This window comes from Aspergillus fumigatus, chromosome 1 (assembly GCF_000002655.1).
Source record: "Aspergillus fumigatus Af293 chromosome 1, whole genome shotgun sequence".
In the NCBI taxonomy this organism is placed as follows: Eukaryota; Fungi; Ascomycota; class Eurotiomycetes; order Eurotiales; family Aspergillaceae; genus Aspergillus; species Aspergillus fumigatus.
Window position 1 is genome coordinate 234,104 of NC_007194.1, and position 18,191 is coordinate 252,294.

General features: G+C 50.2%; 5 protein-coding genes across 5 annotated transcripts; 2 read left to right on the top strand and 3 right to left on the bottom strand.

The window, feature by feature from the left end:
- Window positions 1-3,279: 3,279 nt before the first annotated feature.
- AFUA_1G00690 (uncharacterized protein) lies at window positions 3,280-3,609 on the bottom strand (the record flags this gene model as incomplete). Its single annotated transcript, XM_744728.1, has 1 exon — window positions 3,280-3,609. The coding sequence occupies one exon, from the start codon at window positions 3,607-3,609 to the stop codon at window positions 3,280-3,282; it is 330 nt and encodes a 109-aa protein (XP_749821.1).
- Window positions 3,610-4,404: 795 nt separating this feature from the next.
- AFUA_1G00700 (uncharacterized protein) lies at window positions 4,405-8,951 on the top strand (the record flags this gene model as incomplete). The annotated part of the gene is made up of 6 exons (XM_744729.1): window positions 4,405-4,580; window positions 4,685-5,693; window positions 5,796-7,211; window positions 7,333-7,720; window positions 7,777-8,024; window positions 8,100-8,951. 6 exons carry the CDS (start codon window positions 4,405-4,407, stop codon window positions 8,949-8,951), a joined length of 4,089 nt encoding a protein of 1,362 aa, XP_749822.1.
- Window positions 8,952-9,634: 683 nt separating this feature from the next.
- On the bottom strand, window positions 9,635-10,793 carry AFUA_1G00710 (uncharacterized protein; the record flags this gene model as incomplete). The annotated part of the gene is made up of 6 exons (XM_744730.1): window positions 9,635-9,654; window positions 9,825-9,985; window positions 10,059-10,285; window positions 10,306-10,317; window positions 10,582-10,686; window positions 10,776-10,793. The coding sequence occupies 6 exons, from the start codon at window positions 10,791-10,793 to the stop codon at window positions 9,635-9,637; spliced, it is 543 nt and encodes a 180-aa protein (XP_749823.1).
- A 1,978-nt stretch (window positions 10,794-12,771) lies between these two features.
- AFUA_1G00720 (uncharacterized protein) lies at window positions 12,772-13,517 on the bottom strand (the record flags this gene model as incomplete). The annotated part of the gene is given in 4 exon segments (XM_744731.1): window positions 12,772-12,843; window positions 12,897-12,938; window positions 13,041-13,251; window positions 13,264-13,517. 4 exon segments carry the CDS (start codon window positions 13,515-13,517, stop codon window positions 12,772-12,774), a joined length of 579 nt encoding a protein of 192 aa, XP_749824.1.
- A 1,698-nt stretch (window positions 13,518-15,215) lies between these two features.
- AFUA_1G00730 (DnaJ domain protein) lies at window positions 15,216-17,247 on the top strand (the record flags this gene model as incomplete). The annotated part of the gene is made up of 3 exons (XM_744732.1): window positions 15,216-15,312; window positions 15,366-16,219; window positions 16,555-17,247. 3 exons carry the CDS (start codon window positions 15,216-15,218, stop codon window positions 17,245-17,247), a joined length of 1,644 nt encoding a protein of 547 aa, XP_749825.1.
- Window positions 17,248-18,191: the final 944 nt, after the last annotated feature.

Genomic DNA, 18,191 nt, shown 5'->3' on the forward strand with positions numbered 1-18,191 from the left:
ATGTATTGGCTCTATTGTAGTCGGCCGTGGCCCACTACAATCAAGTCGTCAGGCATACGTGAATCGAGGCGCTCAAATTAGTTGCACGGTTCAACCATGACAGTCAAACGCATGTTGTGTGGGTTCTGTTCGCATGTTGACCACTCACGCACCCGCAACATTGTTCAGCTGTCGGACACTCAGGAGTTGGCACAACTTTTCAGGACAGGAGTTGCGCGTTTGCTGTTTGAGACATTGTACGGGCTTCGCTTATTTGAATGCCAGCCCTGTTCATAAGAAAGAGTACATGAAAGTCAGCAGCATGGTTCAACATGGGTACGATGCTTCGTGCTGTTTCTACGAAAATGGGGGAATAGTCGTCTCCGATTGGCTGGCAGCCCCACTTCGTGCCCACTGAAGCCTTCAAAAACCGACGATCGTTGACCAACAGTTACGTTCAACCAGTTCAACCACGATAAGGCGGCATGTTCAACTTGGCGAACCCCGAACCATCAACACTTTTCAGCATGATGAACACTGGCTCCTGACAAGATTACAGCTGTATCGGAGAGCTGTGATGTTTTTGTCGGCAAATGAATAACTGTTGCCCCGGAAAAAAAAGAGTTAGACGATTCGATGGCGTGTCTTATACGGGACTACGCAAATAACGGATGGGTGCTACGACTCTCAGAGATGGTTGCAAATTCGGTCGCGTTGTTTTTAATACTCGCAGAACCTGGGCATCATTGTTGTTGTCAAATACTGTACAAAGGGGAGTGATTGTGGATGACGTCACGATTTGTCCTTGAATGCCCTCGTTAACGTCCGGAAACCACGGTGCTACGTACCGGATTCTCGACTTCTCAGTAATTGCAAACTGCCCGGGTAAGTAAAAGGCAGTACTGTATAACTTCTGTTTCATCCGGTGGCAGGAACATTAAGTGTCATGGATATTATGTGCTATAAGTACATCACTGACATGGACCTGAGTCATCCGAGAATTTTACAGTAACGGTAAACAGTTTTCCTCGTTATGTACATTTCTCTGCCCCGAGCTACTGTTGGAGATTCGCGCTTGTTTGCTGTATACAGTACCGGTTTCTCGAGTTCGCAGATATACTGTACCGTCAGGCGATCAGTTTTCTTTTTGACTTGTTGTTTATTTGGCCCAGTCTGATCAAAAGCAATACTACAGACGGAGTTTGTAGGGCTTTGACTCACCCGGACTTAGCAACAGAGAATCAGACTGCCGGTAACCTCCAAAATATTTTTTCTGGCAGGATCCGTGACGAGGGATGATGTAATAGTGTCAGAAAGAGAGAGTACGGCAGATCTTAGCTTCCTCGTCCATCCATGTGTGGTGGACTGAGTAGTAATCCCCAGCACCACGAAGAGGTGCCTGCCATCGCTGGGGGGGAGCTTGATACAACACGGGGGGCTCAGTTGCCGTGAGGGAGGAATGCCTGATCCTGCTTTCTGAAGTCCGGGCATGTGCCAGTCTAATATCTCCGTTACTACGGATGTCAACAACGACCTCTCACGCAGTTTTAACCCCAGCTCCCAATAGCTTTCTATGCGACAAGGTAGTGCAAGGGACAAACAAGAGACAATGCACGCGAAAAGGTTGGAAGTCGCCCTCGTAGGATGCGCAAGGCCCAACTAGAGGTGCTCGTAGATCGACAAAGTAACGACTGTGAACGACGGGCAGGTACGAAGCATAACGCTCGAAGTTTGAAAATCTGCCTCTATAAACCGGGGATTTTCTTTGGCTTGGGGTTCAGGATGTTTGTGGAACAGCATAATCAGTTGAACAGATGCTGGTTGCGAGTCCAACGCAGCCATATCGGCGGTCGGTTGTTGGTGGTCGTTCAACTTAAATTGTATATTCGGTCTAGGTTGCCGCCACCGTACTCTAAAAGGGACTCAAGAGTAGTATTATTGGGGTTCCATCACTCCTGCAGCTGCCTCACAGGAGGCGACTACTCAATCCTAATTGTGCCTCATCGTCTCAACCTACCATATTCAGTTTCCTCCCTCCTATTTTTGCTCTGTATATAGAAACCATCGTGATATACACACACTTTGGCTTTGCTACAAGGAAACACGGATGTGCCCTATCTGAGGCTACGGTCTAATGCGATTTCGTGTACTGTAGATATGTATCTGGCTTGCATACTTCGTGTGAGATGTATGGACGAGCAGCTATGTAAGACCGAAGCGACAGGTGACCAGTTACGGCCAGGCTATTATCTACCCTTCCCCGTTGAGGGCGTGAGATCACCAATGTTTGGCCTGTTTATCCAGTCCTAGTCTTGAGTCAAGCACAACTATCAGCTGCCCCTTTCAACAAGCAGTCATTCTACGAAGTGCAAGGTCGTTGATGACAATTAACTGGTTAAACCTTCTTTTTCTTTTGGCTAGTCTTCCAGCGAGTGGTTTGTCTGGAGACTATTAAGCGGAGGGAATGTCAGCCGTCTAAGCCTATTGCCATTGAACTTTACGAGGAATTTCGTGCTGTCGCAGGTCTGCCACAGTTGAAGGTTTAACTCGTTGAAATGCTGCGTTGAGCCGCGCAATCGGAAGAAACGGGAGCTACCATGGCCTATGCACACCATCCTTAAACTAGGACCAATAGCGCACAATTTTCTCACTAGGCAACAGAAAGCAGTGTTCAACCAGCTCATTTACTTCCGTTTATATTTCGGTTGAACCCTGTTCAACAGCACTGAAACCTATTCCCAGGTTTTTGGAGAGTAGACTCTGTTGACGCTTGGGTCCATCGGTATTTTATCGCGACGTTATGTTTCTCATGTGGTCAGAATAATGTTCCTGCTAACTGAGTATGCACCGTGCCCCTAGCATTGAACAAGGTGGTTCAACTTTGTTCTCGGCCCACCGCTTTCGCTTAAGGCATTGCTGAACAGCGTTTCTGACGTTCGACATTGGTACCTACGCTCGCCCATCGTCACACGTAATATTGTCACCTTAACCACTCACTTACTCGACTCTGAATTATCTTTTCTGCCTGCGTCTTCCACGTGATCGCCCCTGCAGAAACTCCCTGCTAGGCTAACATACAGTATCATAGGATAACACGCATCCGAAATATACTATCCTTCTAAACATAACTGTAATGGACGAACCACTCACTCGGGTCTCAATTTCTGTCTCATAATACGGTGCAGTAACATGTCATTCCGGGAACGTGATTGCGATTTCCCCTCAGCTTGTGCGCAAGTTGTTGCACGGCTGATAGAACCCGATGCTAGCAAGACGGCGGCGCATACGGAGGCACACACATTACTTCTCGAACTGCAAGTTATTGGAGGTTCGAAGCTGGTCATTTTCCCGTCGAAGTTGTTCATACTCAATTTGGACGCTTTGCAGCTCGAGCTGAGCCAGTGCCGAGTCGAGAATTGACTCCAACGTTGCACGCTGCTGCTGAGAAGCGTCATCCGGGGTTTGATTGTTTGTGCATCGGAACGCCCAGATCTTCTCGATGAGGTGAAGGAGAATGTCTGTGAGCTCCTTCATGCCATTGAGCTCGTCCTCTGCTCGATGACGTGCAGCCCTCTCTTTGCGAAGCTCACTATCTCCTTCTTCCAGAATCCTGGCAACCAGAGGACCCATGATGGACAGATTATCAAGAAAGTGCGTTATGTCCTACAGCGACGTTCAGACTAATCTGCAGGATAAACCTGAGCTTGAGGATCACTTACCGCGTTCATGGCGCCCTGTCGCGCAATTCCTTCACTGCCTAATTTCTTCACTACGGTTAATTCTAGCCTCCAAGCATATGCGCTGAACAGCTAGGTCGGAGTAAGCCGTCACGGCGAAGAAACCAGTGATTTCAATTATATAATTTTTTTGCCATGGAGCTACCTGCCGAGAGCTTGCTTGTCCGCAGAAATGAGAGGCCCAAAATTTCAAGATTTAGAAGCCTTCGGTGAACTCGCTGGAATTTACACTACGTATCAACCACAGATAGGATGAGACAATAGACCACCTTCATATTAACAGCACTGGTACGTGGGCGAAGAGGACGTCGACCTCTCAAAAAGGAGATTGATATTGATATGATGTAAATACCAGACGGGCGTTTGTTGTAAATTACGCCAATCAAGACACTAAGGAGAGACTCGTGCTGGTTTTCTCGTGGGTTGATGAGCACGGTTCAACTGAATCGTGACTGGCTCATAGATTACCATCAACAATGGACGGACCTCAGACAACCAAGAGTAGATGGACACACGATACTCTAGCAGACATCTCGGTGTCTTGATTACCTTTAAGCTTCCTTGAGAAGCTTAAAGGGCGAGGCATCCCGATGACCTGATCATCGAAGTTTACCATCACGGCGCACGACTCGCCGTAGACAGGATATTCTCTTTGTGGACCTACGAATCCATCACGACGCGGAGAAAAATGGATCTTACGCATACTGATCGAGTAGCGACTACGTCTGCGTACCACTCAAGTCAGACGAACCAGGAGGACGCTCCCAGAGCGGCAGTTCCCCGCAGAATTGGACTCGGCCTTACTCGGAGCTATGCTGCGAACTGGCAAGTCCGGGATGCTTTCCGAGAGCTATATCAGAATTGGTAAGCCTCGTTTATAGTGTTGATCTTGCCCATTTTATACAGATGAAGGAGCATCATCTTTCCGTTCTTATTCCTGCTTCTTGTCATTCTGAGTCGAGGTGCAGGAAAGACGCAATAATCGAGAGGCATAATCTCAGCTTGCTAGACTTCGCTCCGGAAGTCCTGGCCACGCGGGACAAAACGCGGGACGAGATACGAATACTTGTTAAAGGACGACCGGTTCAGCCGCAGGCTGAAGGAGAACAGGGAGCATTTGGACCAACACTTGGATATATTCGATTCGATAAAATACGAGGGAGTGCCGAGTTTACGAACTTCCATGCGACCTTGGACCCTCAATGCCTGGAGTTGGGCTATACGACCAAAAAGGACAATGAGAGCTTGGCTGGGGGCCACGGGGAAGGACTTAAAATCGCCGCCCTTGTGCTCTCCCGCAATAATCACCACGTTAAGATCGCTGCAAGTGGGTTTAACTGGAATTTTGGATTCAACGGCGGGCAATCAAGAAACAACTTTTACTGTCGTCTCTCACACGCCAAAGCTAGACACGAGCCGATGGGGGCCAGTAGTAGAGGCAGAGATACGGACCCTAGCCCTAGTGCGTGGGAAGACGTGTCAGTGACGGTGGAAAGAGGAAGGGGAGAGCGGGTCTCTTTCACAGAGTTCAGAGCTTGGATGTGCGACACGGTCGACCTTCATGCACCCGCCGGGCGAATTCGGACGGCTGTCGGAGACCTCCTCTTGGAACCGATGTATCGGGGGTGCCTGTTTTTGAAAGGCATCCGTGTGCAAGAGCGAAGCATCAATGATCCGACGTTCCATTCCGGCTACAACTTGATCCGCGGCAGCGTAGATCGGGACCGCAGGCGGCTACTGAACGGCCAGCAGGTCACGCAAGATATTCATTCAATCTGGGAGCATGCGATAGCCCAGGCGGAAGCCTCAGTTCTCCCAAAGTATCTCGACCTCTTCCAGTGTGTCCCACCGCCAATCGAAGTGAACGATGCCCACCAATGGGTGACGGAACTTACGGCCAAGAAGATGTGGGGTATACTGAGTCACGAATCGAAAATGAAGGATTTGTTTTACTATCCCCGAAGCCGCCAAGAGAAGGTGAGTTCCGCTATCCGATGACCCAGGAACCAATCTTCCGCGTGCTTTCCCTGGGCAATTTTATCCATCGCATCTGCTTATGGTTTCCTTCGTGCTGGATAGGATACTGTCGTCATTCAAACAGAGCTCATGAAAACGCCGCACCCACTACCGAATCAGCTCTGGCAAGTATTACAGAAGCATGGCCAGGTTCGCACTCCATTTGAAGAGCTGCAGAGCCGACTGAAATCTTCAGCGGAGACCCCAATCCCTGGCACTGTATTCGCACAGGGCGTGGCAAGAATTCTCCGCGCATTGTTCGCGCTAGATACACACACGCAGAAACTGAAGCTCGTCTTTGTTCGGTGCGATATCCATACTGTTGACCTCGCGTACCAGGCGGATGGCCACGTTCTATATATCCACGACAAATGGCTTCAGTACCACGGCGTCAGTCATGCGTGCCATCCGTCAATCGAACCGGAGGCTAGCACCTTCGTCTGCCATCACGTTGTACAAGAACTATATTGCCGAGCCTTGGCGATCATATACAGTCCGTCCGCCAAGGAACACAGCCTGTTAATGGAACGTCTAGTTCAGAAATGCCAGCAACAGCTCGAGCAGATGCCCCGCATGATTCGGTTGTTAACTACGGAGGATGAACGGGCACTAGAGGTCTCTTTTACCACGGGCCACAGTCTTGCGTTTGCTCAGTTGTATGGCTCTCAAGTCAGGTACATGGTGGTCCTGCACGGGTCCAGTTGTGTCACTGGCACAAATGGCATGGAAAGTCTGATGTACGATATGGATAAGGACGCCTGTGACTGTCCACGAAAGACGGTCTCGCTCGATATTCGGACCGTTCGCTTCAGTGATCTGAACCAAGGGCCGTGGGTACCAGTTGTCGCCAGATTGCAAGATGTGGATGGCGCTCCCGATTGCTATCAGACCTCTGGGCCCATTCGAGCGACTCATGGGGCGCTAATGGGAACATTGCAGCAGACGGTGTGGTTGCGGAATGGTGAAATTGTTTTCGGTTGCCCCATAGAGAACGTTCAGGACCGAGATACAGCAGCCAATTCGCTCAGTCAACTGAGCGCTTTCGGACAAAAGAGGATCTTAATGCCGGACACGGAGGTGGCCAGCAAGGGGATGGCAAGTGCCCAAACCCCTGCAGTGTCGTGCATCCAGGATTTGCAGAGTTCACAGCTGCCCGACGAGAGAAGTTTAGTCCCAGGGTGCGAATGCATCTCTCATCTGAGTGATGGACCGGCAGCTGAATCTCACGTTTCTGCCCTACCTACATGTTCCCTTGCTTTCCTTCCTACAGAAGACGAAATTGTTGCTGCGCCGGGAGGCGCATCCATAACTGACACCGACAGGGATCACGGCCAAATGGCGATTAGTCCTCGACAGGTCAGACCCCGTGAGAGCAGCCTATCCTCAGTGCCTTGCATTGTAGATGAGACGAGCGTTTCGGACTCGGAAATACCTCGATCCCTGCCGGATACAGCAAATAATCCGGCCCGAAGCTGTCAGGTAAATCATTCTTGTGTTTCGTGGCGATATTTATCTTGTTGCGCATATTCAGGCTGTCTTTCCCTTCAGTTATTAATCTGCTTTTCATCCCGTTTGTTCTCGTTCACTTAACTTTTCCCAGGCAAACGGACTCTATCGATCATGCGACCAATATGTACAGTTCTCCCGGAGGGCGTATGCCCGCGTAACGCTGAGGGAGCCAGATGCCCAGGGCCATACCGCTCGTTACGTCCTATATGTCCATGACATTCTCCTGCCAACCGACAGGAATAATGATACTTCCCGATTACTCGTGACAAAATATTCTTTCCTTGTCAATCACTGTGTTTTCCAGAGGAAGAGTAACGTACCTAGTGACAGGGAATTGCTCCTTCACTTCCGAGATATTGCGAAAATGGGCGAGGAAGAGGACGCGGAACTAATCGACACCAGGAACGTGGAGTTGGAGGACGTTGGTGGTGACGACCAATATCCTACTGTGTTTCATGCCACGCGGACGCCTGACAGTGGTAGTCATACTGCTCTTAGCCATCGAAGTGACGCTACTAACCTTGCCTACTAGCAGGTTCAAGCAAGGAATATTTCGCGCGTTATGCGGCCTGCGGCGACCTACAGGATGGCAGTTTCTTCGTGACTCCGCTGGCACCTCCCTTACCTGACCGTGGCTGCGCCCTTCCTTTGTCGACAATCCCTGTGGCGTCAGTTTTTGATGTTTCCTTCGGTGACACGAAGTTATCGGCTGCCTTCGCACGGGCAGGATACCCCATTCGCGCGGCAGTCATAGGGGACAACGAAACTCGGCAATGGTGGCTGGTAAGATATAAGATCCGTCAACTGGCTGGATTCTCTAGGAATTGCAGACTGCGACTAATACTGGATCATTCGTAGGACCACTGTCCTGGCGCTTTTCTCTGTTCCGGTGACCCTGCGTCTGTGATTGCCGACGTCGATAGCGGGAAGTCCAAATTACCTGGCCTGGAAGATCCACAGCTGAGCCGTATTGTGACGATTGCGGGCTGCAGCAGGTCAGCTTTACCGGACCCAGATCCTACCGATGCAGCTGCGGCCGCAGAACGGTTGAGGGAACACACGCACTTACTCCAGTGCTGCACCTTGGTGGCTCTGTCAGCGGTATGGAGCGCAGATTTTATCGTTCTTGAACTGCATCGCATCAGAGAGCAAGCGGAGTTTTGGGAGGAGCTGGCAGAAACGACGACAACGCTTCTAGCGCGGGGATACGCGGTGAGTCTTCGAAAAATAGGCGTGTCCCATACGAAGCCAGAGCTTCCACACATGGCTCCGGACGTCGTTCTTCTGGCTGTCCCAGGCTGCACTAATCCTCGGTGGATTGATGACGCGCTCGCGGATTGTGCCATACCTGTCAATGCACCGGGCTGTGAAACCCGGGACGCTGGTTCTCCTCTTACTGCTACAGTATTTCCCACAGTTGATCAACCGGCTATGCTACAGGATGGGACGGTCGCGGAATCGGTGCCCTTGCAGCTCGTCCAATTAGGTACTGCTGGAGAAGACCAGCCTTCCGCCCTGAATGACAGCAAGCAGCTAAGCTCGGAAGATGGCACGTCTCGTCGCTCCCTTGCGGCGGATACTGCACACCGACATGCAATGGTAGTCTCACGCATTATTGGAGAACTCTCCAAGCACAGGCCATCTCTCGAGTCTTTCTCGTTCAGAGGATCTGCTAATCCCCAGGGAGCAATTAAGCGGAGGAGAGTCTAGATACTGTACAACCATCCTCTTTTCTCTTTGTTTTTTCCAGATCTCTACTCTAGTTCGGCATTGGCCTGGCTGTCCATAGGGCTTGATCCGTAGGGCAGCAAATAAATTTAACGTTCATGGGCGCAATGTACGCTTCATTCATATAGGGCTACGGAAACAATCCTTGTTGAATCAGATCAATTCCCCATCTGCCTTATAAATGAAACCTCACTTTTTCGATGAGACCAGAAACGATTAATATTCCTCTGAGCTACAAATGATATGAAGCAGCTCTAGTAGGAGTAGAGAAACCGTGTGCAGTTTTGCCAACTTGCCTAATTGTCTGGTATTTTAAGGAGTCTTTGGTGCTTTTATTGGCTAATCCTCTAGAGATCTTCTAGCAAGGTAGTACTTTCTCTGGAGATGTTGGCACCATCCTCGTAAATAGCTGTTGTCGTGAAGTAGACGGTAGTTCGGTATGGATACAACTCGAGTATCTGTCCATGCTTCCCGCTCGGGTCTGTAACTTCGTCACGCTTCAACTGGAAGAGTCACTGGGCCTTTCCGCATGACCTCCTAGACGCTGGTTTGTTTCTGGGCTTTTGGCCTGGTGAACATGAAGCTAGTCGGGAGATTATCAACCAGTGGCCAACCTAACACTCACCCTTTCAGCTTCAGCTTGCGGCGGCGACTCGTCCTCTTATTCAGGACACGAAGAACACCACTCCGAGATACTGCCGTTGTCATGTCTCTTGTATAATCATCAGCTTCATGGCCGGAAGAATCTCAGAAGGAACCGGGATGGTTACACGTCCTGTTCCAGGACTTTAAGGTCGGCTGCACCGAAAGTGTCATTCAGGCACTGCTTCAGGGCCGGCGATCTAGAAAACTTACCGAGAGGAGAATGGCCTACTGCAGTCAGTGACAAATAGACTGATTTCAACAGGACGCCTCGAGGGATGTCCGACGCGGTAGACAGCTTCACCTTGACCTCTTCACCATTATGTTGCTCCAGCTGTTCCGCTACCAAATCCACGGTTCCCTCGGGGCTTCGTCTGCGGTATTTATTCATCCGTTCTCTGTAAATCCGTCAGAAGGTGGACACCTGAGATCCTGCCGGTGTCTTACCTCGTGACGAAAAGCACCGCATTCCCAAAGTTCCTCGTCGGGTCCTCCCTTAAGCCGAAAACGTTTCTAGTGTCTCTCTCGTCCCAGTCGGTCGAGTCGTAGGCTCTTTTCAACTCATGCTCGAAGGTACGAAATAGGTCTTGAAGGACCGCTTCTTTGGAATACCTGGGCTCGCTGCCCAGCTCAATGATGTGTGCCAGCCTTTCTCTAGTTTCTTCAATAAAAGCCTGGTTAATAAAGCTCGAACCGCAGTCTTTCCCTGATAATGTCGTTAACTTGCTACACAGTATAAATATTGGAAGGGGACATACCGGCTGGGGTGGCTATTTCATCGACTCTAAAGGGATCCTCCTGCCGCACCCTAGAGAGACGTGAACCATCAGTCACGTACAGCTGCTGATAAGCAAAACCTCTAGGTGAACTCACAACAGTACCACCTCCAGCAACGCACACAATGAAGTTGGACCCATCCTGTAGATTTTAGGTAACGTGAACGCAGACATAGGGGAGCATCCGTACATACTTCGTGGCGCAGTGCAAAGGTTACTGCAGCTTCAGGTTCATCGGTGATAAATGTGGAAAACTCCCTTCCTGTAATATCCGTCTCCGCCGCTACGTCAAGCACCATCTAATGAATTTTGAGAGACGCCTGCGTTGACCAGTTGGATGACATGCACAGCACGAGTTCGACCTCCCAAGTTTCATTGAAGTCCTCACGTTTGGCCAGTTGGCCATGGGTATGTTTAAAAACTTCAATGAGATAGTCCCTGATGGCGTCCTTGGCAGTTATACCTACCTTATGGAGCGCCTCCCTCGGCTGTGACAGCTGGTCATTGTCCGCGGCCTCTCCATCATCATCGAGTAGCAGATTCGGAAGCTGAATGACACAGTTTATCGACTCAGCATCATCATTCCCTGATAGATTGCGTAGCCCATATTCAACCTCATAGCCCCGCAGGAATTTGCCCTCGCGATACCTGCTTTTGCTAGGCACAGATGGGATTGCTGTGTTGACGAATTGACTGGCCTGCGGCCAGTTTGCTATGCATCTGATCTGCCTCAGATGGACGTCCACAGGTGGTTTATCTGGGTCGAAGGTGACGTAGGAAATGGAAGTTACGGTCGTTCCATAATCGCGGCATAGTAGAAGCTCTTTCACAGTCGGGGGATTTTGCCCATGTCGTGGCCTGTGTCGCAGCTGGACGTCACCTTGGCCCTGCTCGTGGAGGTCAACGAATCCTCATGACCAAGCCTGCGCCGTACGTATCTTGACTCGATCGCTTGGCCATAGCAGAAAAAATTTGAAGCTGCATAATATTGGACGCACTCAGTTAAAAAGTTTGGCAAGAGCTGGCCACATGGATCAGTGATTATATTGCTGGGAACGCGGTAGAGTGCAAGGCTGGAACAAGCAGGGAGCAACTTCCCCTGACTGAAGAGCGTTTCCAATCTAACTTGTGCTGGAGTTAGTCTCCTGCCGGTCAGCAGGGGTCGCGAGACCTAATTGCCCTGTACAGTAACTATTAATCATACAACCACAGTATATTTCTGTGCGTAGGAGGGAAAAGGACAAGGTACAGTACATTTGAATCCAGCGCCTAAAGTGTCTCATAAAACAAAAAAGAGCTATTCCTTCTTAGAAAATGCAGCGTCAGTCACCACTCCCTTCATATCATTTGTTGACAACATGCTTCTTCACATTGGACAGGCTACCATACAGAAGGAGATTGAAAAGCCAAGACTGTTATGGCAAGTCCCCTCTCGCTATATCACAACCTTCGGATATTCTTCCCTTCAAAAGGCCTCCTCATGGTTCCTATTGACAGGTCTCTGTGCTTGCTCCAGCGGATAGTCGTACGGGCTGCAATGCGCTTTCCCGATAGCCACGAGCTCGCTGCTCAAAAATAGGTTTATTTCGCCCGACAGGGCATGCGACTGCTTGTCATATCGAGCCACTATTTTGAGAGATAGCCCCGCCCTTAGCGGTAGGAGGTAATCGGTGCTCATGTCGCGCAATCTTTTCCGGGGGGCGAGTATAGAGAAGACTTCTTGCAGCAACATGTTCACTACTCCTTCGCTTCTGTGAAAAACACTTCCCGGCTGAAGAGTAACTGTTGTTCTCACCCAGGATCGATAATCGTCGTCGCCCTTATAATGATCGCCCCATGACAACATCAGGGGGAGGTTGGGATGTGTGTGGGTTAGCGGGGTGAGAGACAATGGCGATAGGACGCTCGGGTAATGGGTATCTTGGTAGGCGGGTATGTCGTCATCTATGTCCGATGCGTTGCAACTGCAGACGGGGGATTGTGACGGGGAGTCGCACTGCTGCCAAGGGACCTTTGTATAACCGACATGCATGACTGGCGAAGGAAACCTGTGGTGTCGAAGACTTGGAGGGAATATCGTATAGCTTAAAGAGGGCCAGTACGATGTGTCAGTCCTGTAGCAACTTGAATATCTAGCAACGATTACCGAGACTTAATAGAAGAATCAGTTATTTGCAGCTTGGACCCCGTTTATGATGTGACCCCCTTTGAGCATGCGGTCCCATATGGTTGAGCCGGCGGATAAACAGTCAGATTCGCTCCAACAGAACAACTCCAGGCGGGCAACGGGTATTATCCGGATTGTTGAACTTCATGAGCTGTGGTCAACCAAGCCATTGCCCTAATCATTTTACGTCTCTCCCATGTGGTTTTACACCAGTGAGTCAGGTTACAATTGTAGTTTGGTCGACGGACATTAAATGGTGGGGCTGATGGTCCGGTCTAGCTTGTTGAACCTTAAGAAAACATAGTGCAACACAAGGCTCATTCAAGTGCATTCCAGACGTACAATTTTTCGGAAAGCTTGGTCGCCGCAACAACATGACCCACCCTATTTGCTCAATTTGGCGGTCGGGAGCACAAGTTTACTGACATATGCATTTGACATATTCCCCTGCGGCGTATATTAGAAGTCATGGTTTCTATAGCCTACTATGTCAGCTAAGCATGTTGCTTGGGAAAAAGTTCCCGTTATCGCCCAGCCAATCAAGAGAGCAATAGGAACGAGCTCAGATTGAGACTTAAGAGAAAGATGGAGTCTGACCGTAAGGCAAGAAAAGTTGTAACCGGCCGACCGAAGCAGCTCGGCCTTCCTCAGGTTGTGAAAGCAAAAAGGTCTGCTGAGCCACTGGTAGTAGTTCGAGCTAAGGAATCACCATTCGATACATTCCAACAGCTTTTTAGCTGCGAGCTGGCTGGCACTGTCGTGTTTGTGCAACGTCGAACTCGCCCGTATAAGACGAAGGCTATCCGGAGGCACCCCCCAGAGATCAGAAACAAGATTCTGTGCATCTTCCAGCGGATTGACCACGAAAACGTCATGTGCGCCGAAGAATGCTATGTCAACGACGGCATAGTATTCGCCGTAGTCGACAATCTTCCTCTGACGCTCCAACATCTGGTGCAACATTGCACCCTTTATCCCACGGAAGGTCAGCTAGGATCAATAATCGCGCAAGTGTGTCCCTTGAGCCGCCGAACACTCGCTCGCTGCAACGACTGACGTGTCCTTAGATTTTGAGCGGCATCACTTATCTGGCAACTGTAGACTTCGAACATCGATCCTTGATCTGCAAAAATATTCTGCTCGGCAAAGACGGTACGGTCAAAATTGGTATGGCCCGTACACGCTTCCATGAATCGGTGAAGCTAATGAAGGATCATAGCCGCATTGGAGAACTGTATTTCCCGCTCGACAAGCCAGTCGCACCTGCCAAGCATAAAGGCTCTAGGGGATTTAATGATGTATCTTATGAAGAAGTCCGCAGGGAAAGATGGGATATTAGGGGTCGACAACGTAGAACGCTGGCCGTTGGATTCGGCCGCCGTCGACTTTCTAACCTTGATCTCTTCAAGTAGCTCGCTCCGTTCCCTCACCCAGGTATGGTAACCCACCAGATTTGTCATCTAGACCTCGAACTTCAGTCCTTACTCAGAGTCATACAGCACGTATTGATCACAAGGGCGAGCGAAAATCGTATCGACGTTGCTACCTTGGCTAGCCAGATCCTTCTCTATTACGGAGACCATTTACTATCGGATTCTGCACTTTCAGCTTCCTGGTAATGCAGGCTGAAGATTCTAAAGAGGGTATAACGTCTGTGTCTTTGTATCAATGACGGGGAAACCATGTGCCACGGGACGTCAAATGAATCCTGGAGAACCATGTAGAGGATGTCTTTAAGGATACTGTAGATTGGATTGCGCATAGTTTTGCTAGGTGTATGGTTTTTGGTCGCTGGATTCTTTGTTAATATTTCACACGAGTCGACAAATATCTGGACATCAATTAGTCGATTACGTCTCTTCGCAGTGAGTGCGTTTAGAAGGACGACAGTTTCATCCATGACTGCCCTAAATTGATGCTCTCCCATATTCCGCTTGTGACGCTTCGGCATTGGACCGTATCAGAGAGAACTGAGACATGTCTTCCCTTGCCACATCAAATCAAATGCAGTCTTCGTCGCTTTTCGGCGAAGTGAGGCCGGTAGCCCCTCTCTTATAGGGACCGCGCCTTCCGTTCGCTGCAACCTTTAGCTTTCGGTGTTTGGGGTTATGATTCTTAAAAGGGAGTGTTCTTGATATTAATCGGCACAGTTAACTTTTAGAAAGCCAAATAAAAGACTTTTTGTCTACTCCTGACATGAGGAGACAAATGAAGTGCCCGCCCCAGTGACATCTCGCGCATCGACTCACTGAACACCTAACTAACAATCCCACAAGACGGAATATGACCGACGAGGAGGGTCGATCGACTGCCTCGGATTCAGTCATATGTTTCTCGGTATATTTCTTGGGGCCTTCTGGTTTCGACTAATAACGCAAAGCTAGTACACAGATCACCGAATGCTGTGCGAGTTGACCCTGTGATTGTGCGCCAAACTGCGCAGAACAGAGCAGAGCACAGGCAAATTTTGCTTTCCCCATTGACTTTTATCTGGTAGGAGGCATCTTATGTCGCCATTACTCTATGGCATTCCATATTCCTTTTCCGGTGACAGCCTTCCCTTCACTGCTTCTAAAGGCGTCGCTAGGCTGTATACGTTTCAGAATTCAATTTGCGCACACGACTGAATACGCATTTTGAAGCTGGTGCTGCCTGCTCGCCATGGTCAAGCCAGACGTGAATAGGGATTATTACTTGGACCTGGGTCTGACGGCCACCGCGAATGAGGAAGACATCAAGAAGCAGTACAGGAAATTAGGTAAGGCAACAACCCGCATTCAGTGAATGCCTTTTGGGTTAATGAGATTTCAGCCCGCAAGTTCCATCCCGATCGAAATCCAGGTCGGGAGCACGAGTTTAAGCCCAAATTCCAGGCTATCCAAGCAGCTCACGAAATTCTCAGTGACCCCCAACAGCGCAGAAAATATGATATAGATCGACTACAAGCTGGCTACGGCAACCGTTATGGTCCACCCAAGCCGGACACACCCCGGAGAACGCCTGCCAACCCTTACGCCTCCGCAACCCCCCCGAAGGCTCAGACCTCCAGACAACCGTTCTCGGGTCGCCCACAGTCTTCTCATAGTGCGTACTCCACCGGTACTCAGAGTTATGCGAACTACTGGAGATCCGGTCCCAAGCCACCGTGGGAGAAGACGTACGGTGCAGGACGGACCGGGGCTGACGCATATCGACGGTTTCAGGGGACATGGGGAAACTCCACAACAGGATGGTCTCGCTTTAATCCACGTACTGCGAGAGCAGGATATACGGATTCTGTGCCTAGACCGAATGCAACACCTACGGGGCAACCCACTAGACCGAAAACCGCCTATGAGTATTTCAAGAAACCCACCGACCAGTCATCCCGCACACAGTCTACACCGAAGAAGCATGGTTTCGCTCCCCGGTCTGCTAGTGGTGACGAACCCATGGCTGCAAACACATCGTCCTACACCACTGTACCCCGAAGAGAGCGCTTTCAAGCGCTTGACGACTATCAAAGGGAAGGCGCGCCCACTACAACGACCGAGAAACCCGCGGCACCGTCCGGCTGTGGAACCGAAAACACTAGAGAACCTAATTCTAAACAAACGGGCGGTAAGAATGCCGGTACAGATGGCGATAGGGCGTCCTTCTCGGAATCGGGGCATCATTCCGATGATGTGCGCGATCCACCCAAAAGATCCAGCGCCCAATCGCGGACACCCCATACAGGTTGGAGTTCCCCGGGCAGCGAACGACGCAAAAGCGCCTGCTCCAAGTCCCGTAGTCACGGAGATCAAAAGTGCAATTTCATAAACTCGAGTGACACAGATGATACCTTAGCTCGCGAAACAAGGACCATTCCCAAGAGCAGACCGCAAAACCGTAAGTCTGCCAATCTTCATTCTCAGACAGGTTCCGCTCCAAGGAACGGTAAGCCACCTTCGTCATCTCTTCCGGCAAGCACTCGATAGCTTGTTCTCTGCTGGCCTATCCATGCTGAATATCCCTCTAGTCGTATCATGAACTACCGGATACTGACTGGCACATTCAGATTCCTCAAAGCAGCCAACATCAGATCCGTATGAGACTCTCGCCTTCGATCTCTATAATGCACCCTGAGGCTGACACTTCCAACTGCAGCAATCTGACACCAAATGTTGGCCAAGCCCCAATAAACGGAACCTTCAAGCGTAGGAGTCGCGACGATTTGCGCAAAGCATTCACTGCTGAGGACTGGAGAGGCGATTTTGAGTATGGATCATTTACATCACCCGCGACAGAGAATGACCGACCGGATACCGACCAGAGTCTGAACAGCCATGGGCGAGCCTCGGCAAGAGCGAGTACTTCAAGACCTGGCCAGCCAGATCTATTCGGCCAGGGTTTGTCTAGGTCGCCATCCGTTTCGTGGCAGCCGCACAGAGCATTTCCTAAGGCAAAGTTTTCATTGCAGGAGTGGGCTGACGCCTTCAAGAGCTGGCTGGTGTTCATAGCGCAGCACGAGGCCCCTCAGCAAGAGAATGCTCAGCGCCCACGAGGCTCTAGCAAGAGGGCCAAACCACGATATCGGGCGCTGCGAACTACACCGCAACCTGCCAGTGTTGCAACAGAAGCTGAGGAGGTGCAGAATACTATCAGAGGTAGCATAGTCCAAGAGGCAACAGGTGGAGATCCTGGGGATGTGGAAGCCATGGACCTCGATTAGGATATACCTGGAGACGATATGAATGGTGTTTTCAGCTAATGGGACACATCGAAAGAACATGTCACCGAGTCATCTTCGAATTCTCGCAACTGCTCAGCTTGACCGGAAAGTCCCAGCCCACCGGAGGGTTCTAACAACCTGAACTGCCTTGAGGAGCATGGCATGCCAATATCGTACGAACGAGTTGTTTACATTACATTAGAGAGTGGAACGCCTTCGATCATCGAGTTCTTCATGACTTTAATGCACGCCAAGACGCGAGGGTACCAGGAACGGCCCTAGACTGGCTCTGTTGGAGATTCCACGCATATTAGGATGGACTGGCCGAGTAATCAAAATGGTAGGGGAACGACTCATGATACCATTTTGGCCTTGATATTGATAACCCTATGACGGTGCGAGAGGGCAAAGCAGGATTGGCTGTTTATGGACGCATTGGGCGAGGATGAAAGGTTACGGGAACATGGGGAGGGCGCTGGCGAGAACCATCACGAATCTCTCCATACATGCACTTGGTTAGATTCATCATATGCTGCCTATAGCTTGGGGCATCAACGTCATCAAACTCGAGTATTCGTCGGTACTGCGACGGAAAGCGATCCGCGCTTTCGATGTCACGCATGAAGACCTTTGGCTCGAAAACATTTTGTGGAATGATGGCTAAAGTGGGCCGTCTTATTGACTTCCATCGCTCCGCATTAGATCACCGTCTGAACGAAGAAAACACGGCTGTGAGAGACGGAGGCAAGAACAATCGAACGGCCCCGCATCGTATTTACGGAATAAACCCATGAACGAGTCAAAAGCCTTCTACTCTGACTTATTCTACTTCCATGCTAATATTGGACCGGGAAATCATCCAGGGGGGATGTGAGCCGCCAATGCGTCCCACGAGACGATGATGGCAAGTGGTGGACTATGTCCCCATTCCGTTCGAAGCACAG